We start from the raw sequence: 23,725 nt of genomic DNA, 5'->3' as shown, positions 1-23,725 counted from the left end.
TCTAAGGTACTTTGTGGTAAAAGTATTCCATTTACACCTTGCATTGAACTGAACCATGTCTACCATTTCAAAGTCTAATTTTGGATACTGTATTGTGGATTTTTGTTGTTTGATCTTGTATAGATAAAGATTACTTAGTTTTCTAAACTGATGTGGTGTCCATTTGTAGTGTGCCCACTGTGTTACTGTATGTGTTCACAAATGCCTCTGAGATAAGCCTGTCTGCTCGTGCCAAGCTACCAAGGGGTTGAGCAGAGGTTATTTTAGGAGTGTATCCCGCTTACCCTGACTAGAAGCAAGGGTCCCTATTTGGACAAAGGTACCTACCTCTGCCAAGTAGAGACCAACATTATTAACAATCACACATACCCCTTTACCATTAAATCCTTTACCATGAAATTTCATGGTAAAGGCATATGTAGTAAAGGAAAGCCATGTTAAGATGCATTTGTGTTTGGCTGCGTCGTAGAGGCACATGTGGTAAAACTATTAGTGCTTCTATCATACAACCTCCCAACAAGGTTGGTCTTTACAGCCGATCCTCAACCTCAGGATTTTTAATCTGTTCCTCTAGCAGGAAAAGTTCAAAATACTGACCCTGGCACTCTTGTGCTGAAGAAGGAAGACTAGATGGTTTTGATCGATTTGCAGTATGCGTATTTTCACATCACATCGGAAGTATCTTTGTTTTACGGTGGGGTCTCAGCATTATCAGTTTGCAATCCTTCCATTTGGTCTTACTTCCGCGCCTTGGGTATTCACAAAGGTGGTGGCACATCTCAGAAAGTCAGGGATTCCAGATTTTGTACAATTAACTGATCAAATTTAGGTCACCAGATATGATGTTGCTCCATTTGCGATTGACAGCACAACTGTTGTTCAGCCTGTGTTTTTCCTCTAATTTTACCAAAGTCTCACCCGGAACCCTCTCAGTGCAACCTGTTCATAGGGACAGTTTTGGACACTTTAGTGAGTAGTGCCTTCCAACCTCCTCGGAGGATTCAGGACATTCATCCTATGATTTTGCAGTTTCAGAATGGAGCTTTGGTTCCAGTCTTGAAGATCTTGTGCCTGCTCTGTCGTTTTGCTTCATGCATTCTGTTGGTCAAGCATGCACACGGGCTCTTCAGTGGTGCCTCTGAAGATAGTGGTTACAGCACCGCAGAGATCTCAAGGATTGGTCAAGATCTCCAGAGACATTGTGTCGGATTTTCAATGGTGGGGTGTGTCTGGTAAATCTGTCTCTAAGGAAGCCGTTTCACCCTCCACCTCAGGTGAATACTGAAATAATGAATGCCTCCACTCTAGGTTGAGGAGCTCAGCACAGGGATCTGGTAATCAAAGGTCTTTGATTTCCAGAGGAAACATTGTTGCATATCAATCTTCTGGAATTGAGGGCGATATGTCTGGCTCTCAAGGCCTTCTCCCTTCCAATAGTGGTCAGTCAGTTCAAGTCTTAACAGACAATACCACAGTGATGTGGTAAATCAGCAAATAAGGAGAAGTAAGGCCGTATCTTCTCTGAAGAGAAGCTCAGTGAGTTTGGTCCTGGGCTCAGAACCTATCAAATTGGCTGGACTTCTAAATGTACGTGCAGACAGTCCCAGTCATCATGAGTGGTGTCTTCATCCGGATGTGGTTAAGCACATTTTCAGGATGTGGGGGATTCCCCAGTTAGACTTGTTTTACACTCCTGAGATTGAACACTGCCTGTATGTTCTGCAGCCTCCTGTATCAGATGCAGGGAGCATTGGGGGACACATTTCAATTGGACTGGGGCTCCCAGCTGCTTTACGTATTTCCTCGATACCCTTGATTCCTCATGTTCTGAGGAAGGTTTGTCATGACTGTGCCCCAGTTATATTAATAGCCCCAATTGACTATAAAGGGTGTGGTACACAGACCTTCTTTACCTCTCATTGACCCCTCAGCTCCATCTCCCTCCCGGGCAGACCTCCTCTCATATCTGTAAGGGCAGGTTCTACACCCCTACTCCCAAAGCCTGAACCTTCAAGCCTGGAGATTGAACCCATTTGGGGTACAAATAATGACTTATGCTGACGACACTCAGCTGGTGGTTTACTTCAACCAGCAAGATAGTCCTTCACTAGGCTTAGCCTCATGGCTTGGAGCCGTCTCTAAGTGGATGGATGAATCTTATCTAAAGCTTAATGGGGCTAAGACAGAGCTTTTGCTACTGGGCAATTCAGCCCCCCCTGAACATAGATCTACTCTGGCCCAGTTGTCTGGGTCCTGCCCCTAACCCAAAGGAACACATTAAGAGCCTTGGTGTGTGGCTGGACCGCAACCTAGACCTTAAAGAACAAGTTCGAAAGGTTGCGGCTAGCTGCTATGGAATGCTGAGGCTGATCAGAAAGATCTTCCCCTTACTACCTTTTGGTGCTAATAGGCTCCTGGTCAAGGCATCTAATATTTTGCGGTTGGATTACTCCAACGCCTTATATCTTGGAGCACCACTTTCCACGATTAAAAGACTGCAGACTGTGCAGAATTGCGCAGCCCGTATGTTGTTGAATACTCCTAGGCGAATATCGGCCAAACCTGCTCTTGCCTCCCTCCATTGGCTCCCCATCAAAGAACGAGTTCAGTTTAAGGATTTATGCATTGCGCATAAAGCACTCACTGGTAAAGGCTCTTCTTTGATGTGTTCTATTATCCAGCCCTACCTTCCAAATAGAGCGCTGAGATCTGTAAATAAGCGATTGGTCACAGTTCCGAAAATTAGAAGAATTCGAAGTGAGGGCCGACTCTTCTCGTATAATGTGGCAAAGCTTTGGAACCTTTTGCCTCTTCATATTCGCCTAGAGGCTGATCTACTGTCCTTTCAAAAGAAAGTAAAAACCTATGTTTTCCCTTGATGACTGCCTAAATGATAAGTTGTTGCCGGTAGCGCTGGGATGCCTTCGGGTGAGCACGCTCTTTATAAATGCTATTTTCATTTCATTTCAACCCTCTCATCTGATGTGGTGTGTATTATTTTATGAGCCAGAAGAAACTCAACCAAGACAACCTGCCCACTGAGCTACGCCTGGACACTAATAAGATCCGTTTCAGAAAAGCATAAAAAACCTGGCTTTTCTCCATGGCATAATTGGTAGTTCTGTCTCATTCCTCCCACAGCTCCAAGAAGACTCGGCATAAGTGCGCTTAATAAATAATTCAGTCAGTCAGTCAGTCAACATTTGTGAAATGTTATGGAGAGAATTCAATTGACCCTTTGAAGGCCCATTTGTTGGAAGTTTTGAGTTGCAACCTTTCCCTACTATTTGACTGCCATATTAGCATTCCTTTGTTTGCATGATAATTCTTCTTTTATAAGTCCCCTACAGTTTTAAGGTTCATTACTAATAAGTTTCCTCCCACTCCATTTTGTATGCCTCAGAGGGATCATAACCTAGTGCTTACATAACTTATATGTTCTCCTTTTGAACCCTTACACGGTTGTCTGTATTATGTGTCTGAGGTAAGCCCATTTAGAACCAACACCATCTTTTATCATGGATACCTTTTCTTAAGTTGCCTTCCCCTTTACATAATAACCGTTTACACACATTTGCATTCATGACAATGTTGGATTAGTTTCTCTGAAACTGCTTCAGTTACAGATTTATCTTCGCCCAACATTATCACGATACCTTGAACAAGGTCTTGACACATATTGTGCAAGTGTCGTTCTATTTTTCATCCATGGAGACACATGGCCATCTAAAGATCAAAACAATGCTGGCTTTCACTGTATTTACAATGATGCTTCTCTTTATAAACATACAAGCATTTCTGGGTTTAGTTAGAGGAGCACTTTGCTGATATCAGCGAGGTCTGCCCAGCAGCTTGCTGATTTCCTTGAAAGGGTGTCCAGATTGTGACCACATTCTTTCCCATCAGGTAACCGTGTTTGGATCATCCAATATCGGGATTCTTGGCTATACACACACACACACTCGCCCTAGACACTTACGTTAGGTGCTACATAGTAGGAGTATGACCAATTCAAATTTCATGCCTGCATATATACATTGTTTTACCACCATGGTGGAGCTTTTAATTCTTTTCACTGTACTGGTGCTCTTAGTAACTTTCATTTGCTTCTGCCTATTGATCATTGCAGGACATATATTTTATACAAGAATCATGTTGGTGTTTCTTGCATGTTTCTCTGAGAGTCTTAGAGCACATCTGTCTGAGCAAAAACGTTCTGGATCTGTTACCATGCTTCCTGGGAACCCAGGGTTGTCATGTTCAGTGGTTGCCAGAAACGTTTTGCTGCCCAAATAGGTTTAATGGGGAATATGGTGGAACTGTGAGCTAGCAGGTCTATAGAACAACATATCCTGAGGGGGTGTATAGAATCAGTCTTACACCATCCCAACATCTATGCTGTTATCTAACTGTGAGGTTGAAACCGCACAACATGGCACCACCAATGTTGGTTACATTCTTATATAATGGATCACCTGAGTAGTTCAATTGTGCCTTATCAGAGACCCCTACTTACCTCCAAACCAGAGACATCCATGGTGTTAGGGATCATCCTCCTCAGCTGAGTAGGCAACACCTATGTATTGGCTGTAGGTAAATCAAGCTTTAAATTATTATGATTCCCATTGTGTCACCCTCTCTGCAATTCATTCCTCAAAATATGTCTCACAACTAAGGGATTCAGGCACTAAACATAGCCAAGAACTGCAGACATGCAGTTACTTCTGAAGCTTTTACAAAATGGTCTCCTAGCAAATGGAGGAGATGTTACCTCCACGGTAGAAGTTCATGAAGCATCTACGACAGAGTTGTTCTATTCTTGGGTTACATTCCCAGCTGCACACAACAGTACATAGCTATTTCACACCTACACTGAGGATGAAATACCGGATGAGTACACTCCAAACTAAGACATAGAAACATCTCTCACTTACTAAGAACACATGAAATGGTTTAAAGGTGCCCTCCCACACACAACAGCAAATGTTGGAATCAGTCCACTTAGCAATGAAGGAACAACATGGCAGGTCTTAGATGGATACACACCGCATCCTAATGTTGATAATTCAAAGACAGAAGAGGTGAGAACATTATAAAAAGACTTAGTACTAATATATAAAAGTCTTAAACAGTTTGTGATGCGGATATTGAGACTTAACCCTTCACAGGCTGCTCAAGCTGCGCAACCGCAATTGGCTACCCCGGGCATTAGCCCACAAACGCTAAATGCAGTCATGGGAAAAGTTCCTGTCAGGTGGGAGTAGGTTCTGTTCTGGATTGCCTAAAAACGAGTCAGTTTGAAGCAGTTTATCCCCATACGGGCCTGTAGGAAAAACACAGAATACTGAGTAATTGCTTGCCGATGAGGATGCTACCCTGGTTGAAGACTGCCCCTAACGGGGTGCAGTCTTTGCTGCAGTGTATACCACAAGACATGGTATCCCTTCTCCAGCTGTTTTGGGGAAATAGCTCCAGAATGAGTATTGGGCAGCACCTGCCTTGGACTTGGGGATTGCAATTTTGCAGAAGTATCAGCCAAAGGTTAAGAAGTTGCATTGGCTATGCGTCAATGCCTATGGAGTTTAACTCTTGCACAGCAGGAGCACAAATGACCTAACATTATCGGGGAAACCTATGGTATGCCAGGTAGAGATCATTTGGGAGCCAGACCTGGTAAACCACAACTAAAGAGTAATTCTGAAAAGGATAAGTGCAAACAAGCACCGTCTTTTTCAACAAAGAATAAGTGGGATAGTAAACAAAAAAATAATAAAGACAAGACAAAATCAAGGAGGGGGTCTCCTCAACAGGAAACCACTGAAAAACGATATAATCTCTGACTCAGTGATAATATTAGGCCGCCAGACAAATATCAAAATACTGATACACGTTGCCCTGTTCCTCTCGGGAATCATCCAATAAACATTTGAACAGCGGTGGATGGTCAGAGCACAGATCAGAGGAGCACATGAAACCAAAGAAAATCTCACACCACTCATCTGACTACACAATAAAACAGAAAGATAAACAGAAACCACCATTCCTCACTTTAAGAAGAAGAACGTAGACGGACTGAAGATCAGGCATGCCCTATATATTGAGGACTCTGCTTCAGAGCAGGGAATGGGCAGTAACAATGCTAAACAGCGCTGCAGAAGTCACAATATTTCACCAGAACCTGAAGGATTGTCTGGTGGGAGCAGTTCTGAGTGAGTAAATCAGGGTGGAAAGACCTGATACAATAGCAAATGGGCTATGTACCCTTGGGGTCACTACAACCCCTATATGACCACTTTCTGCAGCAAGTGAGCATAACCCTGTCCCAGTATCCCGAATTCTCCCATCAGAAAGATGGTAGAATTTTCCTAGCTCACCTTAGAGGTGTGTCTGACTTAGGTGTGCTCCACACCTCCTCGCATAGCTAGTTTCCCACCTGTTCTGGTTCCAAATACGCCTCAGGAGTGGCATCTCCCTGTCACAGGCATGAACATTTCACTTGCCTAGTAAACCATTCAGCCCCAGAACATGATCAATGAAACTTTTGATTGTGGTGTGTAATCCCTATTGTGTTTTGTGGACGACATATGAATTTTACATTGATTGTTTATGTGATGTCTTACACGAGGATTGTTCCAGTGCTCTAAATGGAATGCCTACGTTGTAACAAACTTCCAAAACGACCGGCACACATATGAATAAACTGATAACTCATCGCACGTTTCATTGTGGTACGCCACCATCTGAGCTCAAGAACCATGATGGATTCAACCCAGATCTGTGACTGGGGGTGGGTGTCTGAAATGTTTCAGTGCTCCATCTGTTGAAATTTGGCAGAGATTACTGTTAGCATGAGCTGAAGCCATTTTGTTTTTAGCATCCATTTTAGTTAAGCAATGTGTTTGCCATGTGCTTCCCCGTCTTTGCTGTTTCCTGCTTCTCTATTTCGCCTGAGTCATCATCTATAATTAGCTCCTGCAGCACTGAGCCTGAGTACTGCGCATGCTCAAAGAGGCCTTAGCTGTTAGGATGCACCTGTCATATATTTAACTGTCAGGCTATTTTAACTGATGTAAGCAGTATTGTAGCTCCTCCCATTCTGTTGACTAAGCAATTCTGATGTATCCTTGTATGTAACTGACTATTTGTGTACACTTGTACTGCCTCTTTTTGAGCCTCCATGCTTACACTGCACTTACTACAGTATATAAAGCCCATGGTTTCTGTACTCCATGTGCTGCCTCATACATTGCCAGAGGGTTCTGTATCGATGTAGTTCCACTCAGGAGTCCTAATAAAATACTTTCTTGATATAACAGCTTCCGTGCCAATCTCTATTTTGTCAGTCTAAAGGACCAGTGTGCAGAAGGGCGAACCCCTGCACCAGGTGAGCCCCTGAAAAGGCTCACCCCACATATTGTCACCCGTCACGTGGGGCTCATTGGCGACTCGGAAGCCCGACGGAGTGGTCTTGACAGAGGTCTGGAATCTCGGTAATGATGTACACTGCATGACGAGGCCCTTGTCTTTGCAGGCCGAAGTGCTTTTACAATTTTCCTGATTTGACCCTCCAGGTGGTGTCGGTCTCCGACTGAGATCCTTTTGGCGTTCGTCTTACAGTGACCGTTTGGTCAATTCAGAGCTTGGCAGTTGGAGGCTGGCGACTTTTGTTTGGCAAAGTCGCTCAATGCGACACTTTTCGTTTCAATTTGTTTGGCCAAAGATTCTGGTTTGATTTGGGTATATATAAATTGCAATTTATACAGGCAGGTAATGTGGAGATTTTTCTCAAATTTTTTAATTCTTGAATGATACAATGTTGGTGTTAAATTCCACTTTGTTATGATATTATATATACTATAATATTTTTGACATGTGTGTTTCAAGCACACTTCAAAGGATGTGTTGCTTTATTGGAGGTACCAATATGGATTTAGAATGGAATCAGCCTGCTCCCCCCGAGGAGACACCAAATAGGGATATGTACATTAAAAATGATATTTCTTCCATAATGTATAGTGCACTATGGAATAATTATACTAGGAAGGATCCTGATTTACGATGGCCAATAAATGGGTCATTCGATATTAGAAAAAATCGGTATGCCGAACAGTGTTTTTAAGCGCAAATTAGACCAGATATGTTTGACTGTGTGAGAATGTGGTTGAAAGGAGCGCATGAGAGTGAGGAAAGAGCAAGCTTTAGCAGAAAAAGAACAGCGCAACAACATCTATCTGAAAGCGCAGGAAATGAAAAATAAATAAATGAATTAAATACAAGAAAAAGAGGATAGGGAGCGCCGTCTACAGGTAAATGGCCAATACCCTGTCTGGCGTCCTCTCTATCTTCTATTTAATAAACCACAGGATGATTCAATGTTGTTAGAACGATCTCTGCCACCATATACTTTTCCCACTGCCCGAGGATGATTCTGATGATGATAAACCTTTCCCAGGTCACACAGGGACAGGGTTAAACCCTAAACAACATACTCACTCCTTTTTGACCGCTGACCGTGCAGCCACTCTCAGATCTGCTGCTTGTAAGGCAGCTCATGGTGATGCCTCTGCTCCAGACATTATAGTAGATGTTCAGAAATGGTTGGAGTCAGAACAATTATATTTTACTGAGTTGTTTACTGGAGAATTCATTGCAAGATTTAGGAAACATTCCACAGACTTAGAGCCTGTTGATATGACACGTGATCATAAACAATTTCTCCCTTCCCAGGTGGCCGATTTAATTAGACATGTGGTTAAACTACGAACTGATGCTTTCCGTTTGTGAGAGGAGAAAAAGGCAGCTGCTGTAGCTGAACAAACAGCTCAGACCCCCATGCCGCAGGACGACGTTCCAGGGACAGATGAGGATATTGTAGATCATGGGAAACCAATGCGTGAAGCTGCGCCTTTATATGTCCCTCCTAGGGGTGCCGGAATGAGTGATAATAAAGATTCCGCTGATGCAAAGGGATATTTTATTTACAATTGGGTCTATACTCCATGGAGTAGAGAGAATGTCATTGCTCTTAAATCTACTTTTCCTGACCCGCGGAAAAATCTGGCTGCTTTTTATGAAGAAGTTGAAGGGGCTATTAGTTGCTGCACTATGACTTTGCCTGATATCTAGATGTATTTTGGACGTATTTTACCCCCTGATATGTGGAAATTGATTTGGAAAGTAGATGATCAGAGGAATTTTGGAGATATTTGGACAGAAATAGAGAGAACAGATGCAGAGAGGGCACCCATGCAGAAACCATAACAAGAGATATTAGACCTCCCAAAGGCTATCATTATTATGTTGAAAACCCTTATACCTCCTAAAAAGATAGACTGGACTATGTTAGCATCATGTAAGCATACGGTAGATGAGTTGGTTCCTGATTTCTTTACACGGTTTGAGGAGACATTTCATGACTTTAGTGTGCAGTCATTGACAGATGACACTGGCAAGCATCTGTTAGTTGACAAATTTGTCACAAACATATTGCCAGGAATAGCTAGTCGCCTAAAGGCCAGCGAGAGTTAATGGACTACGTCTTCCCCAGTTTCCCTTTTCACTATTGCCCAGTATTATGAACATCAGGAATTGGAAGAAAAAGGCAAGGAGGATAAAAAGACTAAGGATCTAAAAAGAAAAGTTATGTTAGCTCAGCTTCATGGTCCATCTTATAGAGGTGGTGGAAGAGACGGACGTGCGATGTTTCGTCCTGGTGCACCCTCTTTTTCTCGAGCTACTTTGTCTTCTGATCAGTGTGCTTATTGTAAGGAGATGGGACATTGCATGGTGCTCTGAGTGCCCACTTTTGCAAGGTCAGCAGTATCAGTGTGGTAGAGGACACATGATAAGCCGCCCAGGAAACTTAGGAAATAGGGGAGGTATGGATAATCGTGCAAGATTTGACGCAGTAGAACATACTGAAAATTCTTCTAATACCTTTGGCAGGTGTAATCAATATCAAATGTCTGACTATTTGTCCGATATTTTGTAGGATTCTAACTATGCATAGGAATGCCTAGGATGGGGTAAGGCATCAGTTGAAATCCCAGTTGATCAGAAGGGTCCCTATGTTAATGCAAACGTTTAGGGTTCTACTGATTGGTTTTTGTTTGACACAGGAGCTACTCATAGTGCCCCGTCTAAACAATTGATTCCGCTGTCTGGCTTAACAATAACATCAATAGGATTCGATGGGACACCTTTCCTTAGCCCACTGTCACAACCACTTGCATTCCATGTTGATAAATTCACTGCTGCATGTCCATTCTTGCTTTCTCCCAACACACCGGATAATATTGTGGGTCTCAATATGCTCAATCATTTTCGTGCCACGATACGATGTTCCCCAGAAGGTGTGAATGTTATTTTAAATGACAATTACCCTCTTGTTGTCTCTTTAAAGAGGATAGTGCTTTGGTTTCACTACCTAGTACTTTGTAGGCTACGTCAGACACTGATGTGGAGCAAATGGTTATTTCCCCAGTTCACATTCAATTAAAGGAAGGATCTTCATTGCCAAGACTCCCTCAATATAAAATATCTCGAGAAGGTGAAGAGGCACTAATACGTATTGTTCAAGATTTGATTGCCGTAGGTGTTGTAGAAGAAAACAAGTTACTTACCTGTAACTGTAGTTCTCCATTATTGGAAGCTTTCATAGATTCACATGCCTGAATCATTCCCTGTTATCGAGACGGGAGTCTTCGGTACATAAAAAAGCAATGCTTAGTAGTATAGCAAACTGAAAAGAGGCCTAGGACCATTCCCCTTTTGCAACCCATAACCATTGTTATGCAAAAAAAGGACCAAACTTTTTCCTGAACCAATCAGAGCTCCTCACCCTCCAGAACACTCCTGAGAGAACCTTTTGCCCCTCAGATATTTGTGCATGTGTGCCATAAAACACCTTTGGTGCCAAATCCGAGGTGAGCCTCTCAGGGGAGGAGGGTGGGTGCATGTGAATCTTTGAAAGTTTTCAATACTGGAGAACTACAATTACAGGTAAGTAACTTGTTTTCTTACTCCAGTATTGGAGCTTTCGTAGCCTGAATCAGAATCGCAAGCGGAAAACTATAGCACATTTTGTTTCGTCATCTAATCCCCTAAAATAGGCAGCATATGTCATTTAACAATAGCTGTAGCTGTATGTGTATACTCATAGATAGATGTTCATAAATCATAAATAATACAGCATACAACAATAAAATGTGCATATCTTACCAACAAAGGAAGGAGGGATGATATAGAATGCTCACCGTTACTGGAAAATGTTCCTCAGTACAGCTTGTCCCACTGACACGTCCTTGTCTGCATGAGCGTCTAGGCAGTAATGTCTGGTGAAAGTATGCATACTCCTCCAGCTAGCAGCCCTGCAGATGTCCTGGATAGGCACGCCGGTAAACAGAGCAGTGAAGGTGAACACCGCTCTTGTGGAATGTGCATGAACACTTGTATTCAACGGCTTCCCAGCCGCCTGATGACAGTATTGTATGGCGTTTGAAATCCACCTTGCAATTCCCCGTTTCGACAACGGGAACCACTTCCTGGGGGCACTAAAAGCCACAAATAACTGGGTAGTTTATCCCCATACGGGCCTTTGGTATACATTTGGAATTAGTTCTGAGGACCATCCTGTCCTCTCTGAATTGCTGAAAAGGCTCCTGAGTTGTGAGCGCCTCTATCTCCCCCACTCTCCTGGCTGAAGTGAAAGCTACTAGTAAAGCCACTTTCCAGGATATGAATTTAAAGATCTGCTCTGTGAATTGGCTCGAATAGTTGTCTCATCAACTGGGATAAAACAATGTTCAATTGCCATAGTGGAGGAGGAGGTCTGATAGGGGGTAAACCCTAAACAGCCCCTTCATGAACTGTTTTATAATCCTTCCTGACCATAGGGATGGACCCGATGAGGTTCTCCTGTAACGAGAGATCGCCGCTGGATGTACTCTAATAGAGGCATGGGCCAAACCTGACTTCGCCACAGTAGTATGCATGAGATGATCTGATGCGCCTCCGCATTCAGAGGATGCAGGTCATGTTCTTGGCACCATAAACAGAATCATTTCCATTTCATCCTATATGTTTTATTAGTGCTGTCAGCCCTAGCCTTTGATAGTATCTCTCTGCATTTCGCCAGAATGTCTAATTGGTGAAATTCACGGTATTCCGGAGCCAGGCCAATAATCGCAGTGACTTCTGGTCTGAATGACGCACTTGTCCCTGTGCCATAGTAAAAGTGCTGGTATCGGCCGCAGACGTATTGGATTCTTTTCCGATAGTAGGAGTAACTCTGTGAACCAGTGCTGCCTGGGCTACCACAGAGCTATAATATTATCCTGCACGGTTCTTTCTTCATCTTTGTGCGCACTCGCAGTAGAAGGGGAAGCGGTGGAAAGGTGAAGCAAAGATGTCTGACCATGCCATTGAAAAAGCATTCCCCCACGATCCCCGTTGGTGATGCCAGCTTGCAAAGAACTGGCATTTCTTGTTCTGGGCTGTGGCAAACAGATCCGCTGTCGGTACTCCCCATCTGCCACAGACTCTCAGTAATGTGTCTTGATTGAGTTCCCACTCGTGGCAGGTCGTACTCTGCCTGCTGAGAGTGTGTGCTATATTCTTTCAATCTCCTGGAAGGTGCACAGCATTTAGAGATACTCCGTGTCCTATAGCCCATTCCCATATCCTCTGGGCTTCCCGCGATAGTGATATTGTGCCTCCCTGCTTGTTGAGATAGTGCATCGCGGTTGTGTTGTCGGTTCACACTAAAACCGATTTCCTTGAATTTTTGGTAGGAAAGCTAACAGGGCCAAGCCAACTGTCCTCAGCAACAATAGGTTTATGTGAAGTTGCTGCTCCTATCGCTTCCATCGGCCGCTGAATAGAAAATCCTGGAGGACTGTTCCCCATCCTTCCAAGGAAGCGTCCGTGGTAATCATCAATGGAGCTGGTTCGGTAAGGAAGGAAAGACCCACTGAGATGTTGCTTCTTTGGGTCCACCACGTTACTGCCTGCAGCATAGCTGGTATGACTGTGATCTTGTCCTCAAAGGATCCCTTTGCTTGGCACCACTGTAGATCTAACGTCTCTTGTAATGAACGCATTTTTAATCGGCAAAGGGGAATGAGAGGTATGCACAAGGGCATTGTTAGAAATGGGGGTCTCTAGTTGGCAGGGGTAGGTACCACTGTCCAAATAGGGACCCTTGCTTCTAGTCAGGGTAAGGAGGAAACCCTCTGAGATAACCCCTGCTCACCCTCTAGGTAGCTTGGCACCAGCACTCTAGGCTAACCAGAGGCAATGTGTAAAGTATTTGTAGCAACACTCACAGTAACACAGTGAAAACACCACAAACTGACTCCACAACAGTTTAGAAAAATAAAGGTATTTAATCTAAACTACACAAGACCAAAACGACAAAAATCCAACATACACAGTTCAAGAATATGGTTTCAAAAGAGTTCTTAAGGTTTGCGATAACGTTCTTTAGGTTGCGATAAAATAATCCACAGTTGCGTGAAAAGTTCACATTTGCGTCACGTTTACTCACAGTACCTTTTAGTTGCGACAAAGTTCCAAAAGCAGAAGCTGGTGCGGTGGAAAATAAGCGATGCGTTGCTCCTGAGACCTTGGGGAGGCGTTTGCGACAGCCCCGCTGCAGCAGCGGGCGTGTTGCGACGAATCCGGTCTGTATGGGGAGGAAGGCCACTTGTATGGATACCGTTGTGGAGGTTCCATAGGAAGTTTGTTCTCGCAAAGGCATGTTGCGACAATCTTTGGGGTTGCGACGATCTCCGGAGCGACGATGCGCGGACCAGCGGTGATCTTCTCTCTCGCAGCTCCTCGACGCAATGGTTTCTGCGACGACACTCGCAGCGACGTGATGCGGTCCGCAAGCAAGCGGTGCGGCGATCTCACCCAGCGACGACAGGCTCTGCGACAACACTCGCAGCAATGTTAGACTTTCCCGCACTGGTCTGGTGCGTCCCGCAAACGAAGGATGGGACGGCTCTGGCAGCGGCAACAGGCGCTGTGACGATCTCGGCCTTCGTAGCGACGGGAATTTCCTCGCACTGTCGAGGATGCGCTCCGCAGCAAGCGATGCGATAACATTTCAATTGCAAAAAGTCTCTCAAGCTTAGTTTCAAGCTTCCCAGCACAGGTACAACTTCCAGAGCCCCCACAACTGGATCAAGCACTCTAGGAAGGACAGAACTCACTCGGCAGAGTTCAGGGAAGTTGGGGGTGAAGTCCTTTTGTTCCTGGGACTTCAGAACAGGGAGCCAGCTCTTCTCAGACCCTTGGAGATTCCTTCAAGACAGGGGACACAGCACAACAGCAAAGTCCTTCCCCTCTCCTTGGCAGCAAAGCAACAGGTCAGTCCAGCAGAGCAACAGCAGGATAGTCTTCCTTCTTCAGATTCAGCTTTCTCCTTGGCAGAGGTTTCTTCTTGATTCCAGGATGATCTAATTTTCTGTTGTCAGGGGATCCTGTTCCTTTACCCCTAGAAGTCTTTGTTCTCTTTGTGCAAGTGGGCCCTGAGCCCAGTCTGAATCAGTTCTGGGTGTTGCTTGAGCACTTTGTTTGCCTGGCTTCTCCTTTCCTTTCAGAGTGAGGGGCAGGATCGTCAGCCACCCAGCAGGAGGTGGAGCCAGCATTGTGGCAGGCAGGCACAACCCTATTCAGGCCCAGGTGCTAACTCCTCCCACCACTCAGGTTGCAAATACAGTCATTCAACCTAGGGCTGACTCAGACAGCCTCCTGGGGAATCCCAAGCCCCTGTCACTCTCAAACCAGACAGTCAATACACAAACAGGCCAAGGCACACAGAAGGGTCAGACAAGAGAATAGCAACTTTCTAAAAGTGATGTTCTCAAACACAGGATCTAAAAACAACCTTTCCTAAAAGATCTGTTATTAAATTCTGAGTTCAGGGATACTAGACTCTTATGTCCTATCTTGTTCCCATGGAAAGAAATGCTGGTAGCCACTGTAGCCAGCATCCCCCATGTTAATCTATGGAGCAAGATAGCCTTACAGTAGTGAAAAATGAAAATGGCTGCCATTCACTACCAGAGCATGTTACCTGCACCAGAACATGTTAATGTTAATGTTAATGTTAAATGGGTGTCTTGTGGAGCGCACGGCTACTCGGGCAGAGTGTCCCGGCGCTATACAGATCTGTATAGGAGAGGCCAAGAACATAGACGACTATAAGCCAAACAGCCAAGTCTTAAGTTCTTTTCGAAAGGACAACAGATTGTCTAGCTTCCTAAGAGACAAGGGAAGTTTATTCCAAAGTTGAGGGGCCAGCAATGTGTAGGAACGTCCGCCAATGCGAGCACGTTTGGTGGTTGGGATAATGGCCAAAGCTTGTGAGGCTGAGCGAAGAGATCTAGAAGGAAGATAGAATTGAACTCTTTTCCTTAAGTAAAGAGCACCAATACCGTGCAATCATTTGAAGGCCATGGTCAGAGTTTTAAAATGAATACGCTTCCGCACCGGCAGCCAATGAAGCGAATCGAGGAGAGCTGAGGTGTGAACCCTGCGGCTGAGGCCACAAATGGCCCTCGCTGCTGAATTCTGAACTGTCTGGAGGCGTGCAAGAAGGTACTCCGGAAGGCCCAGATATAGTATATTAGAGTAATCGAGCCTGGAACCAATCAGTGCCTGCACTGTAATTCTCCTATGACTATGGGAGAGGAAAGGAAGACATTTCCTAAGAGTACGCAACAAGGCAAAACATTGGCCAACTAGGTTGAGAATCTGGTGCTTAAAAGTTAGACCAGTGTCAATCTTTATACCTAGGTTCTTTGCCACTGACGTGGGTGATGCAGGAGGATGCATATCGGCCGGCCACCAGGATTTCCAATGGGCATCAGGAGGACAGCCAAAGAAAATAATCTCTGACTTGTCCGAGTTGCATTTTAACTGGTTCTCTTGAAACCAGGAAAAAACGGCCTCAAGGCACCGCCTGATAGAATTGCTGACGAACTCAGTATTCTTGTTGCAGGTAAAGAGGAGCTGCGTGTTGTCGGCATACGACACAAGGGGCCCGATTCACAGAACTAACTTAAGACAAAATCCTAAACTTACTACTTATGGTATTCACAGAAGTTAGGATTTTGTCTTAAGTTTGTCTTAAGACAAATTTAAGACAGACTTAAGACAGACTTAAGTTAGGATTTTGTCTTAAGTCTGTCTTAAGTCTGTCTTAAGACAAACTTAAGACAAAATCCTAACTTCTGTGAATACCAAAAGTAGTACGTTTAGGATTTTGTCTTAAGTTAGTTCTGTGAATCGGGCCCAATACGAGCTCCATGCGACTCAACCAATTCAGCCAAGGGAGAAAGATAAACATTAAAAATAGTGGGGCTCAACACCGACCCCTGTGGCACTCCTACGGCCAAAGGAGGAACAGCAGCTGAGAAAGGGGGGGCCCAGATCAATTGTTGGCGGTCGGACAGGAAGGACTTAAACCAATTGAATACCGTCCCTCTCAGTCCAAACTCCTGGAGTCATACATGCTCTACCTTTCACATACACTGCACCCTGCCCAGGGGGGTACCTTGGGCCTTCCATAGGGGTGACTAATGTGCACAAAAAGGGAAGGGTTAGGCTTGATCAGTGGGGACACTGACCAGGAGGACATGGTAGTTCGCAGACTGCACACAGGCACTGCGGTGGCAGGCCCGAGACACCATTTTAGGGCTACTCATGTGGGTGGCACAATCAGTGCTGCAGGCCCACTAGTAGCATCTGTCATCACCAGCCCTGGCACACCCAGTGCACCTTACCAGGGACTTCACGGTGATACAAATATGCCAATCAGGTATATCCAATCACAATATAAATTTACACAGAGAGCATATGCACTTTAGCACTGATCAGCAGTCGTAAAGTGTGCAGAGTCCTATTGCCAACAGCCACGGGTCAGGAAAAATAAGGGAGGAAGAAGCAAAAAGTTTGGGGATGACCCTGCAAGAAGGGCCAGTTCCAACAGGCATTGTCCCCTGAAGCGATTTGTACTTGCGTACTGAAAGACATTTTTTTCTCTTGAACTCCTTGGCTAGAGTCACTAGTCCCAGTTGTCTTTCTGTGGACGGGAATGCTCTGTTTAGCAAAGTGTCTAGGATTGCACCTAGGAACGTTATCTTTCTCGATGGTTGAAGAGATGATTTCTCCACATTTAAAGTCAGACCCCGATTTGCCAACAACTGTATGCATGCTGAGGTTGATGCCTGAGCTATTGTCTCTGATGGTGCTTTTATCAACCAATCATCCAGGTATGGAAATATTTGGTATTTTTGTCGTCTGAGATAGGCTGCCACCGGCGCAAGACATTTTGTAAAAATCCTCTGGGCAGACTTGAGGACAAATGGCAGTACTTTGAAATGGTAATGGTCTCCGACTACTGTAAACCGAAGGTATTTTCTGTGGGAAGGATGAATGGTGATATGAAAATACGCATCTCCAAAGTCTAGGGTGGTCATATGGTCCGGTGGGTTTAAGAGTAGTAGAATGTCCTGGAGGGTCACCATCCTGAATGAGTGTTTTTTGAGGTAGGCATTCAGAGATCTTAGGTTGAGAATCGTACGCCATTGGAGAGCATTCTTCCGGACTAGGAAGAAACAGGAATAAAATCCTTTCCCTTTTTGGGAGTTTAGCACCGGTTCTATTGCTCCCCTTTGGAGCATTGTCTGAATCTCCCAGCGCATTTGAGATAAATGTTTGTCTTTCTGATTTGTAGGTGGCGTGCAAGGAGGGAATAATAAAAATTCTAAAGAATGTCTGAATTTTATTATGTTGAGGGCCCATTTGTCCGATGTTATTCTCTACCACTGGTGTAAATGGTAAGTGACTTTTCCACCCAGGGGAACTCGTGGAGGGGAAGGAGTACATGAAGCCTGATACCTGAGGTTGTCATTTCCTTCTATTATTGTCTTTACCTTGACGACCACCTCGTCCTTTTGGAGAGGATTTAGAGTAGCTCCCCGATTGTCTCTGACCGTATTGCTGACAGTATTGCTGTGATGAGGAAGAATAAGAGGGGTATCTTCTTTGTTGGTAGCCGCCTCTAGAAGATGGTTGCCCCCTTCCCCGGGCACCTCGAAAAGGCACCTTCAGATATTACAACGTACCCAAGGCCTTCGCCGTATCTGTCGTCCCAAAAAATCTTCCCCATCACATGGGAGGTCTAGAATCTTGTTTTGTACCTCCAGTCTAAAGGCAGTAGCTCTTAGCCTACCCAGGCGTCGTAGAACTGCCGTACCTCCCAGAGAGCCAAAGGCTATGGTCGCGATGTCCATTGCACAGTTGATGACTTCAGCCGAAGTCCTCTCACCTTCCTGCAAAACTTTCTTTGCCTCGTGTCTGCTGTCTTCCAGAATGAGGTCTATGTATGGAGCCATATTGCACCACATTTACCTGTCATATCTGTACAGAATGGCAAGGGCATTTGCCGCTCTGATGAAAAGAGCTGACACAGAGGAGAATATTTTCCCTACATTGTCCAAACACTTTTCCTCCCTGTCTGGAGGTGCAGAGATAGGCGCAGATGAGTTTTTCAATTTTTGTTGAGCTGCTTGCGAGATTATCGAATTCGGTTTAGGATGACCCAGCAAACACGCTGTTGTGTCCAAAGGAGCCTTATACTTCTTTTCCAACCTAGCGAGCAGAGGTGTAACCTTCGCTGGCATCTTCAACACCTTCAAGCCTTCCTCCCATACATGGTTGACGATTGGTATGGATCGAATTGATTTATGATACAGCACCTTAAAATCATAGAGGAAGCTTTCCGTATGAGTTGTAGCCATTGGAAGTTGAAAACTTTTCGCGGCTCTGTCCATCAAGTTGTGCAATCTACCAATGTCCACTGGTGGAGAATCCGCAGGCCCTGGTATGGGTTATGCCGGAGATGGGATTAGGCTGTCGTCCCATTCCTTGTTGCGATCCGTTATCTCCCCTTCTTCCTGATCTTCATCGTCTGTAGTAACCAGATCCTGGTGATGTTGAACTTGAGCCGTTGGAGGCGTAATCTCTTGTAGCGAATCTCTGCTTCTAACTGGAGTTGCCAGAATGGACCGTGAGTGTGGAAGAGGAATTTCTTGAGGGGCTCCTGATGGTGGAAATCTCTTTTTATAATCTTGTAGCATGAACTGCAAGTCCATCATCATGGAGGATGGAATAGCAACCAATTCCTCCTGAAATCCTTGTTGACACCGATGGTGTAATCTTTTTCCAGACCAAAAGTTGTTTTTCTGGAGTTTCTCTTGTCGACGAGCCCGTCGACAAGATCGCCGTCGACACTACCAACGACGATGTTGTTGTCGTCGATACTAGACCAGAGGCATCGCTGGCCGACGACATAGTAATCGTCGTCGATGTTCCCGTCGACGACCCCGTCGTCGTCACCGTCGACGACGATTCCGCCGTCGACGTAGTCGTCGTCATCGCTGCCATCGTCGACGATGTTACCGCCGTCGATGCTGACGTCGTCGACACTTTAACAGGCAATATTGGTAGTTCTGACATTTTCTGTACCTCTGTTTTTGTCGCCGTCGACAATGGTTTTTTCGTCGACGATGTAGGTTTTTTGGTTTTCTCCTCAGGAGGGATAGAAGATGGAGTGGATCTCTTAGACGATTTGTCACCAGAAGTGTGTCCTTTACCTTTGGCTGAGGAGATTTTGAAGGACTACTCCCTGAAGACCCATGGGTGGTCTTTTTTAGGGCCTTCCCAGGACGTTCCCCTAAGGAATGAGTCTGAGGAGATTTTCTTCTCTTCTGGGATCTCCTAGATGTAGAGGAGGACTCCTGTTCACTGTCACTAGAGATTACCTCCTTTCTGGCCTTCAACTTCTGCAGCCGTATCAACAGGCGTCCCTCACGATCTCTAGGGGTCTTAGTAGAGAAAGTGCAACATACCTTGCAGTCCTTGGCTTGGTGATTAGGGTAAAGGCAGTAAATGCAGTCTTGATGTGGGTCATCAGCAGTGAAGAGCCTCTTCTTAGAGCAGCTAGGCCAGGCTCTAAATAGACCCTTCTTTTCTTTTCCGGACATTCTAAAAGAATGTATTTTAGAACAGGTCAAAGTATTCTCAAATCCAAGTGAAGATTGCAAGAAACTGAGTTCCTCAAAAGCTGAATAGCTAGAGTTTGAGCAGAGCTCAAAGGAGACTCCCTAGCACAACATGAGGTAGAAATTCTGAGTGGCAAACGGTTTTCTCAGGAGTGTTCTAGAGGGTGAGGAACTCTGATTGGTTCAGGGGAAAGTTTGGTCCTTTTTTGCATAACAAAGGTTATGGGTTGAAAAAGGGAAATGGTCCTAGGCCTCTTTTCAGTTTGCTATACTACTAAGCATTGCTGTTTTTATGCACTGGAGACTCTTGTCTCGATGACGGGGAATGATTCAGGCCTGTGAATCTATGAAAGCTCCAATACTGGAGTAAGAAGCCCCTTACAATATTTGTAATAGTCCTATTCTTCCGATTTTGATAAAAGACACTGATACTCAAATATACAGGTTTATCATTGATTTGCGAGAGGTTAACAAGATTGTAGTGCCCCAATATCCAGTAGCCTCTGACATCAAAGACTTCTTACTATGGTTCCTCCGACTGCTACTACATTTAGTGTGATTGACTTGAAGAATGCTTTCTTCTCGATACCTATTCATCCTGACAGCCGTTATTTGTTCGGTTTCACTTTGAATAATCAATCATTCAGATTCTGTAGAGCTCCACAAGGGTATACAGAGAGTCCTAGTGTTCACAGCCAAGCATTGAAAAGATAGCTTGATTCTTTTCCTGTGCCAGAAGAGGTGGCTCTCATACAATATGTTGATGATATATTGTAGGCTGCAGATACCCCTGAACAGTGTGAAGAAGGAACATTGTCATTGCTTTCCTTTCTTGTATCTCACCATCACAAGGATTCCTGGAAGAAATTGAAATATTGTAGACAGCAGGTTACCTATTTAGGTCACCTCCTATCTAAGGAGGGACGTGCACTCACACCAAACCGCATTCAAGCTGTTTTAGACACACCTGTGCCCCCTACTCAGAAGGATGTTCGTGCACTGATAGGCCTTACTTCTTTCTGTAGGCAGTGGACCAGGAGGCAGCCCCTCTTAATCTGGCAGAATTACCTTCTTCCACGCTTTGCTTGGAGATGAACCTTTCCAGTTCGGTCCTCAGAGGGGTCCTGGCCCAGTAATCCCCCTGTGTCCCATCGTCCACCAGGATGAAGTGAGAGTGGTTGTCATCTAGAGAGAGGTGGCCACCTTGATTATTCACATCCACATGGTACTTAGCTGGGAGACCCCCCTGAAAGGAAAAACATTTAAGAATGGGTACCTCTGATGGCAGGAAATCAGAGACAGTTCAAGGAGTATATTTAAACAAGCCTTTGTAATGCAACAGGTCTAGCATTTGCAAGAGTTAGAGCTACTGGCTTTGTAAATGATAATGGGGCACATGCATCACAGTATGTATTTGCGATTCCTGAATTGTGAATTTTATGAAACTGAAATTTAGGAATCGCAAATGCTTCTGCATGTAGGAATCGCAACAAAACAAATTGTGATTCCTACACATTTCTTATTTGCGACTCATCCACCAGGATGAAATGAGAGTGGTTGTTATTCAGTACTCAGCTGGGAGATCCTCCTGTATGGAAATAAATTTAAGAATGGTTACCTTTGATAACGGGAATTTGAAGACAGGTATATATTTTTAAAAAATGGAACCTGCACAGGGCCAGAAAGATAACGTAAAGTAAAAAAAAAAGATAGTATAAGAAATTAATAGAATTCTAAAAACTCTGAGGTCAGTTCTCTGGGGTTTGCAGAACTCAAGGGTAGTTAGGCAATTTTTGTAACTAGTACTGGCACAGGGCCCGATTCACAGAAATAACTTAAGACAAAATCCTTAACTTACTACCATTTTGGTATTCATAGAAGGCACTTACTCATTTCTGTATTCACCAATATGTGAAAAATGTATGCCTTCGTGTGGAATTGGCCTTGCATGACTTAGAGTGACCCCCCCACCTTGATTAACAGGAATGCACGCAGTAGGTGCCAGACTAGATATTGTTTCAATCACTCCTTGACTAACCTTTAACGTATATAGGTACACCACAGAACCTTCACTAACTTCTCTCATTTCGCTCTCCCCTCTCTCTCTTTCTTGCACCCTACTGCAACCTCTCTCCTTCCTTCCCCCTACCCTTACTCTCTGCCTTATCTAGGCTACCTCTTGGGCATTTAGATTGACCTGTCCGGATGATCCCATAACCATTGTTTGGGATCGAAACGTCGTTGACAACAGCATCTTAACTCCAACTTTTAATTCGTGATTATTGAGGAGTACAACATTCGTGTTCTCTATCGTGACTACTGTATTCTCCATCTCTAAACAGTCACATTATCACTATATGCCTGAGGCCAGGAAATATTTTGATGTCCAGAACCCCTTCACCTTTTGCTCACTTTATGTTATTGTATGTTCTTTCTTATTGAAAAGCAAAATAAATGAAATAAGGTCCATTGTTACACATGTACACCCAACGCTGATTACAGTTTTGTGGTAATAACCTTATACCTCCCATAACAGGGACCATTGTTTCTAGTAATATACTGTCACCTTTGGTCCCTTCCGACTTACAGGGTTCCCGTGTTCCTTTTCACAGACAATATTTTTATAGGACTAAGGGGTTGATTATGATCCTGTTCGGAAGGGCTCCAAACCGGATTTAGGTTTGCCTTTTTTCCGATCAAATTGTACCCAGTTCTGAACGACCAATGCCGAGAAACCATTAGGGCTGTCTTAAAGGCATATGTACAGGTAGAGCTTTTCGGAACCGAATCGTACAGCTCTATGGGCACGGTTTCTGAGCAAGCGATTACAATGACAGTTTTGGACAGCTATTCTGATTCAGTTTACCCGGAATGAAACGGCTCTCAGAGCCTGTCTTTGGGGGCCCACAGCAGGCCCCGCTTCACCTGGGGCCTTCCGAATGGGGCCCGTGGGAGGTACCCATGAGTCCCCTCTTTCCAACCATGCACAGAGTAGCAGGCACCAAGGGGTGTAAGATTTTCCCCAGCCACCCCTTTCCTCAATAGGAGTATGTGTTCTCGTTCGGAACACAGGCTCCAATTGAAGTAAATGGGACTCCAACTGAATTGTAACGTGAAGCATCCAGATGCATCCAAATTACTCAGTAGAACACACCCGGTCGGAATGCTTTCTAGACTAGATCGTATCAGCCCCTAAGTCAGTGACTCATATCATATATACATTAGGCGACTTTACAATTTCTACAATAATTACATTAGTTAAGTTAGCACATGGATTTGAAACTACTTACAACCATTCTAACATTTTAGGTACTTACAGGACACAATTTGATGACAGATTTTGGTGTTTTTAGTTTGAACTCTGTATCAGCAGCTTAGGTCTCAGTCTTGACTCCTTCTGCGTACATTAAATGACGCAGTTCAATTCACAAAGAAGATTTATACCTAGCAAGTTTAATGGACTTGAATCGCACACTACATACAGGTGCTGTTATTTGATGTCGCAGAATTTTACTGGGACATAGGCAGTGGTCAGATTGCAATGCTGCTGATTTGTGATGGCTAACTCTGGGACTGCTTTTCCTTAGAGGGTTAGGTTAGGGACCTCAACTATGCGAACGGTTGCACGAGTGGCTCCTGTGTGTATATCA

General features: G+C 44.5%; 1 protein-coding gene across 4 annotated transcripts in view; it reads right to left on the bottom strand.

Annotated features, from left to right (window-relative positions):
- Positions 1-23,725, bottom strand: part of LOC144773619 (transient receptor potential cation channel subfamily M member 2-like) — a 1,811,195-nt gene that overhangs the window by 1,371,270 nt on the left and 416,200 nt on the right. For all 4 annotated transcript variants that reach the window (XR_013600034.1, XM_078658765.1, XM_078658766.1 and 1 more), the window contains one exon: positions 21,144-21,321. Coding sequence is in view for 3 of the 4 variants with exons in the window: in XM_078658765.1 (XP_078514891.1) it covers positions 21,144-21,321 (178 nt within the window). In the remaining variant the exon portion in view is untranslated. The remainder of the gene's footprint in view (positions 1-21,143; positions 21,322-23,725) is intronic.

Source organism: Lissotriton helveticus, chromosome 8, assembly GCF_964261635.1.
Source record: "Lissotriton helveticus chromosome 8, aLisHel1.1, whole genome shotgun sequence".
Classification (NCBI taxonomy): Eukaryota; Metazoa; Chordata; class Amphibia; order Caudata; family Salamandridae; genus Lissotriton; species Lissotriton helveticus.
The sequence above is the reverse complement of the archived record's forward strand: the minus strand, read 5'-3'. Positions and strand labels throughout refer to the sequence as shown.